Genomic DNA, 8,590 nt, shown 5'->3' on the forward strand with positions numbered 1-8,590 from the left:
GGGAACATCTGAGTTCTTACCGGTTCTACTTCTACAGTTACAACAATTAGTAACGGCTCACCTCTCTGATGATGGCGGTCCAGGAGATTTAAAGTCAATCTTATGATCCATTGAATTGTTGGTTTTAAAGGACACACAGCTGGGTTCTGGTTCTTCTTCTTGTGAGAAACTCTGATGGAACCTGGTAAAAAAAAAAAAACTCTAAAAACTTTCTGTGGAGTTCTGTTTTAAAGATTAATTTTATTGTGACCGTTTGTAAAATAAAGAGCTGTGAGACACAACAGAACCAAACAAATTGTCAACTTGATGTTCTAAATGATTCCTATCAGAACCGGTCCAATCCTCCAACATGTTCCCGATCATTGATCCTCCTGAATAATGTCCAGCCTTCTTTAAAGAGCAGAAAGATTTGTTTCTGAGACCAACATGTTGGTTTGAAATGACTGAGAGAAGTTTGGTGATCTTAGTGTTGAGCTCTGACATGGAGAAGAACCAGGAATCATTTCCACTCTGACCATCCAAGGAGGATCTGATGGAGCTTCAATCAGAACCAGATGGTCCATTAGAGACACTGAAGCCCACTGCTCAATCACATCTACAAGTTAATTTATTTAGTTTAACCGCATCATATTGGATGATGTTTGAAACATGGAGATGTAATTATAATCATGAAATTAATTCATAGAAACTGTTTTGTCTTAATTTTAATATTGTACAAAATAAATTAATAAATTTGTTTTGAAAAATATAAGTTGATGCAAAACAGAATAAAATGCAATTAAATGTTTGTTATTCAAAGGTCATGTCAACATAATAGTTTATGGAATTGTGTCCTGGTTTAAAAGTGAGTTTATTCTGGTTATTTTTTTCCGGGATTCATCAGCAGTAATTGCTTATGTATGATGTCAATAACTGGCCAGTAGGGGGCAGTGTCATTACCTGAATGATGGTTAAATTAATCTCAGGAAAACATCAGATCGAATTTTAAGACTTCTGTAAACTAGATGGACGTGTAGAACCTCTGGGTAAAGATTGTTGATCTAAATGGACCTGATTAATACTCAAGTTATTTAAATAATTTTGCAGTAGCAACAATCCATTTGGACTTACTGTCTCCATGGTATCATGTTATCATGGAGACATCAATGTTATTTATGTAATGCATATGAACAAAAAATAACCTGAAATTCATTCTAATGTTTTCATTACAACAGAACCCAACAGAACTTGTTATCATCACATGGCCACAATAGCAGATATAAACAGAACAGTTACAGCAGTTAGAAACAGCTCACCTCTCTGATGGTGGAGATCCAGGAGATTTAAAGTTAATGAGAAGATCCATTGACCTGTCACTCTTAAAGGACACACAGCTGGGTTCTGGTTCTGGTTCTGGTTTGAGTCTCTGATGGATCCTGACAGAAACATGATGATTTAAACTTAATCAGCAAAGAGGAGCAGCAGCAGCTTCATCACCACGTCTGTTCTGGCCTGATATAGTGAACGCTGTGTGAAAAGGGCTGTGGACAGTTAGAGATGGTGACCTCACCTCTGACCTTTGCTCTGGGGCTCATCTTCCCCACACAGAGTGGTTTTAGAGGGAGGGACTCCCTCCTCTCTGTCCTCACACTGATCCATGCTGCTGAATTCACATCAGCTCACACACACTTTCTACCTTCACCTGCAGAGGAAACACACATCATTCATCTGCACATCAACTCTGATCATCCTTTACATCATTAGAGCTGGAAAAAGATCAGCTGCTCCTCCTCTGATTGGCTCTTCTTCTCTGCTTCATATCAGTGTCAGGTGAATGCAGTCAGACAGCAGAGAGGCAGAGGAAGCTGCCATCAGCTGCTGCACTTCTACTATCAGTCCACTAGATGGAGACATGGAGCAGCATTTACATTCACTGATTCAACCTGAACAACAGGAAGTATTTTAGTTAGTTAATTATTAAACTCTACAAGTGGATTAAATGCGATTAAGAATAACTATTAAGTAATTTGACTGAATTGAACACATTTTACTTTAGCAGCATTTAATTTTGAAACGAAGTAGGACGCACTTGCTGTGTCTGACTTTCATGGTGGAGACCAGAGTTTGATACAAGGAAATAAAAATCATGAATTAATTTATTCAGACAAGAAAAAAACATCAGATGTTCATTATGTTTGTTTCTAGTTCATCAATAATCACATCGATTAACCTTAAAACAACAGAGATTAAAGTTTGAACTGAAATTAGAGGTGAACATTTTCTCCAAACATCAGAGAGAAAAATAAGAAACAGACATTAAAGTTTCTGAAGACAAAGTTCATGTAGAAAACAAAGAAAACTTACAGTTTGTTCAGACGATCCAAAGACTTGAACAAGAATATGTGATCAACAAACTGAGACCCAACAGAACCAGACTGGTGCCACAACTTAACAGGTGAGTTTAAACAGAAAGTATTCTGAGTAGAAATGAGGCCACACTGGTTTGACTGGTTTGACTGGTCAGACTGAAAACTGTCAGAGAAAAGTTTATCTGTTGACGTCTGAAGACATAAAATCTACTCATGACTCCCAGTTTGAACACAAACACTCTGCTTCTGTTATTCTGCTGATCCAGGTTCTGTTCAGCTCTAATGGAACCAGAACCTGTTTTGACTGGGAACTAACTGGAATCTTCAATGGTAGGGATTTTTCTCCCTCTGGTGGAAATACTACAACCTGAATGATGTCTGATTATTAAACAGATGAAGTGTTTTTTAAATTATCCAAATAGTTTTTAAAAAAGTGACCAGAACCAGAACCAGTTCTGCTGTTCATTGACCAGCACATGATTAAAAGCTCATTTGATCCTCAGCAGCTCTTAAAATGAGCTCAATGCAACAGCAATAAACATTATATTGAACCATAATTTAATGAAATGAATCAGAACCAAAGTGCTGAAGCATTGAGAGAAAAACTAAGTCCATCCTTTCTGCTTCCACAGAAGGTCAAAGGTCATCAGCTTCAAGGAGCTGCTGGTCAGATGGAAATCTTTAACTATTTTTATCCATTTGACACTAAATAACAAAAAGTTTATAGTTTAATGCAATTATGACATAAAAAAATATCAAAACAAAAATAAAAAACAAGAAACTATTAAAACTACAAACTAACAGAAAATAATCTGAAAAATGAAACAAAGGAACAAACTCAACTGTTGTCCTTAATATCACCACACTACTGCTGCTGAAACCACACAGAAAAGTACCGTCGCCTAGCAACCTCTCAGCCAATAGAATCCAAGTGTTATATTGGATTATATAAATGTTATAGATGGTTAGAAGGAAACTCATTTTTTCCTTCTAGTGGGTGTCTGTGTGGTTCTGTATCTGTCTAGATAGAGAGATGTCTGTCTATTCTAACAATATAGGAACAATCTAGATAGACAGATGTTAGAAAACCCATAAAGCTGATAAAAATCAACATCCATCCTTTTGATAGAATACTGTGACTCTTTAAAGTTTAACTAACATTTGAAATTGCTTTTAGTTTCCGGTGACCAGATGTCTCCCCCCCCCAAAAAATAAACCTTCCTTTGACATCTGTTACTCCCATCTTTGCAACATTTCGTTTTGGTAAACTCCTTATGACCTCTGACTTTTAGGAGTAATACAATTGAAGTATGAAAAAAACAATAAGTGTTAGATAATCAAGAATAATATATGTAGCATATACTATACTTAGAGAAGTTTAAATAGATTAGTAATGTTGTAATTACTGCTGGTTTTAAACAGAATTTCTTCCTGATACACAGAGTGAATCAGTGAAACCAGCCCTGCTCAACATGCCATCTGTGTGAGGCGGTAAAAGCCCCTCAGGATGGTCAGGACATTTGCTCACCAACTTTGTGACACTTTGCTTTCAAAAACTTCTTCCAACCTCCATGAAGTTTAGGAAGAATGCAATTAAAAGGGATCAATAATAAACATTTACTGCTAGGTAGAGTCTAACAGTTGGCATAAGATGAGGAGACAGTGACAAACAGACAAAGGCCACAAAGGGGAGGATCGATGGCTCTGGTGCTCAGTGTTGGTACTCTGAGGGAATTAAAGTACAACACAACTACAGTATGAAAAACAATAAGTGACTATTTGTCCTCACATCATTGTGAATGCTACTTTCGTTCAGTTTTTTTTCCTGCTGCTGAATCAACACTGATCTTCCCACTACTTCATGCTTTCTCCAAAATAGTAAATGTTGGTTTAAATACATTTGAAACTCAGATTTTTTTCTGTAACACTTGCTAGTGTGATACATGTGATTAAAAGTTCCTCATCTGTGAATTTATGTCTTAGGAATATATGACAGTCATTAAACAGGCCGAAGTGAGGCTACAAATATTTAACTTTCAGCTTTCCCCAAAGTTGAAAGGTTTTTTTTACACTGCACAACCACGCTCCAAGAGTTGCTCCAACGTGGGAAATTGTTTTTTTGTTTTTTTACCTTTAACATGATCCACTACTTTTGTCTCTGACTTATAATCTGTATGTTTCTTGGCCCTAATGATGTTTTCCCTCCATCCATTATCTTACACACTTGAGTGTGTTCACTAACAAAATGTAGTACACCTCTAGTTGTTAAATTGTCCTTGCTATTTGATCGGTTTGATTTCAGAAGGGGACCAATGACATTTTTCATAACAGAAACATAAATTTACTCTTTACATCTTTAAGATGACTAGAAGACTCACTGTGTACACTGATTGCGATTTGTTCAGCCAAAAGTAAAACATTCAGGATTCCCAAAGATACAGCAACACCGAGGCAGAGCTTCTCTTTGGAGCTGTTTGAAATTTAACAAAAACTTTAACCTTAGCTAAATTTAATTCAATACATACTAGATTTCTCTGTAACTTCATTCTTACCTGTGTGTTTAGAAGCAGTTTGTCCAACAGGTTCCATATTGACATAAATTTCAATATGGAACCTCAGATGAGTTTTAAGAGTAACTCAGAGGAGTTTACCAAAACAAAATGTTACAAAGATGGTACTAACAGATGTCAAAGGAATGTTTATTTTGGAGCGAGGGGCCACATCCGGTCACCGGAAATTAAAAGCAATTAATGATTAGGGTCATAAATCAGTCCACTGGTTAAATTCTGTCATAAGGGTCTATACAGTCTCTGTCATCTGTCTGTTTATCAATAAACTCCAAACCATTTCTTGTTCTGTCACAATTATTGATTATTCCATTTTGATTATCATGCTCCAATCTTTGCAAGGACTGACCGCCCTGATCACCGCTTCCTCATACACACAAAGCCAGCAGCCAGTAACCTTCCCATCATACTCGATGTTAGCCACGCCCACAAGACCACGCCCACCACCCAGGTGTCAAAGCTCCTGTCATATCAATAATTACTTATTTCATTCAAATTGCTCTTAGAGAGCCTCAGTGAAAACGTGTTTATTATTATTAACTATTTGGTGCAAAACACTGATTGAAAATCAATTTATTTTACTGCATGTTTATGTCTGTTAAGGCTAAGATGGAACTGAACATGAAAACGGCCCTTTAAACCATTCAGACTACGAACACAACAGGGACACAATCAAAACTGTCAGATGATTTATTACCCGCGATAATAACTCAGAAATAGTCCAAATAGTTTGGATGTATTTTATTTCTTTCCTAATTACGGAAGGTTTCTGTTTATATTATAGGTTTGTGGTGCCTTTCTATACTAAAGAAAAATATATAAAAATGTCAGATATTTCACAAGGAGATATTAACATACATGGAAAAACCTGACATAACCTTATATTAAGGCAGAAAGAGTGGCGTAAGAAGGGCTTACAATATTCAATTATGCCGTATAACTGACCAGTAGATTATTGCAAGGGAACGCAAAAGAAAAAAAATAAACATTTCCATGTCCCCTGGAAGGCTCCGTAAGCAAATACATCCCTGATTCATTCACATTCAGGAAAAAAAATATATCATCATCACATGGGGGCATTGACTTAGCATCTAAACACAAACATTGTGGAGATGAACTGCGAATCACAAGTCTGAAGAAAAACATCTCCAGCTCTGATCTTTATGGACGTGTCCTGAAAAAATCCCCCGCTCTCCGCGCTGCTCTCTGGATTAATTTGCTTTCAGTCTGTTATATCAAACAATTATTTTAATCTACACAAATTATAAGAAACATCTCACAGAAAACTGACGTACCTTAAAGTAACCATGTTTGACCACAAATAGCAACTTGTCTTGTGAACTTCTAGGTAACCATGGCAACAATAAACAAACGGCAAAAAGCCCCGTTACAGGTTTCTCATTGCCTCTCCTCTTTACAAAAACAACACAGTACAAAAAGTGAAAGACCCTGCATCTGTCCGTTATTGTTGGCTGAGGATTTTTAAGATGTATATATAATTCAATTTTTGATGACAAGGTTTCTGCTGTTTGGACAAAATTTTTCAATCATGTGTCCTGATTGAAAATTGAATTTATTCAGCTTATATTTCTCCCCTGTTATTCCATCCATCCATCCATTCTCTGTTCACCCTTCGTCCCTAATGGGGTCGGGAGGGTTGCTGGTGCCCATCTCCAGCTACGTTCCAGGCGGGAGGCGGGGTACACCCTGGACAGGTCGCCAGTCCTGTCGCAGGGCCCCCTGTTATTCATCACCAGTAATTGCTTATGTATGATTCAATAACTGGCCAGTAGGGGGGCAGTATCACTACCTGAATGATGATTAAATGGATATCAGGGAAACATCAGATCAAATATTCAGAATTCTGTAAACTAGATTGAAGTGTAGAAGCTCTGGGTAAAGATTGTTAATCTAAACGGACCTGATTATTACTCAGAAGTTCTTTCATTCATTTTTGCGGTACCAACTATACATTTGGACTTTATTGTCTCCATGGTATATTCATGAACCGTTGTGGTGAGTGGTGGTGAGGCAGACGCAGCAGACCCAGGATGAGATGATTGATGGAAGTTCAATGATAACAATAGACTTAAATAATACCAAAAGTCCACAAAACCTGGCAGCACAGTTGAGCGGAAGGCTAGGGCTCAGCACTGGTAGCAACAGGCTACACGCATGGACAGGAACACATTGACAAGGACCCGACAGAGACGCTGAGACACAGGTGACATTAAATACACGGGAGGGTAATCACAGAAACGAGACACACCTGGGAACAATCAAGGGGAAGACAGGACAACACGAAGACTCAGGGACACAGAAAACTCTAAATAAATACACAGAAGAAGAGAGATCCTGACAGGTATCATGTTACCTTGGTGATATCAATGTCATTGATGTAATGCATATGAACAAAAATAACCTGAAATTCTGACTAATGTTTTCATGACAACAGAACCCAACAGAACTTGTTATCATCACATGGCCATAATAACAGATATAAACTGAACAGTTACAGCAGTTAGAAACAGCTCACCTCTCTGATGGTGGAGATCCAGGAGATTTAAAGTCAATAAGATCACCCTTTGTCCTGTCACTCTTAAAGGACACACAGCTGGGTTCTGGTTCTGGTTCTGGTTTGAGTCTCTGATGGATCCTGACAGAAACATGATGATTAAAACTTAATCAGCAAAGAGGAGCAGCAGCAGCTTCATCACCACGTCTGTTCTGGCCTGATATAGTGAACGCTGTGTGAAAAGGGCTGTGGACAGTTAGAGATGGTGACCTCACCTCTGACCTTTGCTCTGGCTCTCATCTTCCCCACACAGAGTGGTTTTAGAGGGAGGGACTCCCTCCTCTCTGTCCTCACACTGATCCATGCTGCTGAATTCACATCAGCTCACACACACTTTCTACCTTCACCTGCAGAGGAAACACACATCATTCATCTGCACATCAACTCTGATCATCCTTTACATCATTAGAGCTGGAAAAAGATCAGCTGCTCCTCCTCTGATTGGCTCTTCTTCTCTGCTTCATATCAGTGTCAGGTGAATGCAGTCAGACAGCAGAGAGGCAGAGGAAGCTGCCATCAGCTGCTGCACTTCTACTATCAGTCCACTAGATGGAGGCCCTGAGGTGCAAACCACTTCACTACATTCAGAAACGCTACAACATTAACAAAATGGAAAGGGTTTGTCCCAGTTGGAGACCTGAGAAATCACTGATTGGACGACAGCGCTTTTGAACCGGACGTTATCTCTTGATAACTTCCGGTCGGCTCGTTGTTGCGATGCTCTATAGCGTCCGCCATATTGAAAGTGGCTTATCTGCCAGCAAGCTAATACAATTAAATGGACCGAACTTCGTAAAGTTCTGTTCTACAAAGTATTTTAAGGTAATGAATGCCACTGACACAATCTCTCACACACTATTATATATAGGAATGACAAAAAAAAAACTAAGTGCAACGTTTCAAACTTTTTGATGTGATTATTTAATTGTTTTGAGGCACATTTTTAGTTTCTTCTTCTCAGAGCAGCAGAAAGTCTGCAGTGAAATTAGAGGCAGGTTGATAAAACCTTCATGAGGAAGGAGAGAAGTTCTGATGAAAATGTTTCATGATGGAATCATGAGGAGAAAAGAGTCCAGAGAAAAGAACAGCTGATTCCTGCT

The 8,590-nt window shown here is 38.3% G+C and overlaps 1 protein-coding gene across 1 annotated transcript in view; it reads right to left on the reverse strand.

Annotated features, from left to right (window-relative positions):
* Positions 1 to 8,590, reverse strand: part of LOC114149750 (protein NLRC5-like) — a 1,536,511-nt gene that overhangs the window by 1,499,965 nt on the left and 27,956 nt on the right. Inside the window, exons 5-6 of the mRNA XM_028025804.1 lie at positions 7,452 to 7,571; positions 62 to 181 (exon numbers count right to left, since the gene is read on the reverse strand). Of these exons, the coding sequence (XP_027881605.1) occupies positions 62 to 181; positions 7,452 to 7,571 (240 nt within the window). The remainder of the gene's footprint in view (positions 1 to 61; positions 182 to 7,451; positions 7,572 to 8,590) is intronic.

This window comes from Xiphophorus couchianus, chromosome 8 (genome assembly GCF_001444195.1).
Source record: "Xiphophorus couchianus chromosome 8, X_couchianus-1.0, whole genome shotgun sequence".
Taxonomy (NCBI): domain Eukaryota; kingdom Metazoa; phylum Chordata; class Actinopteri; order Cyprinodontiformes; family Poeciliidae; genus Xiphophorus; species Xiphophorus couchianus.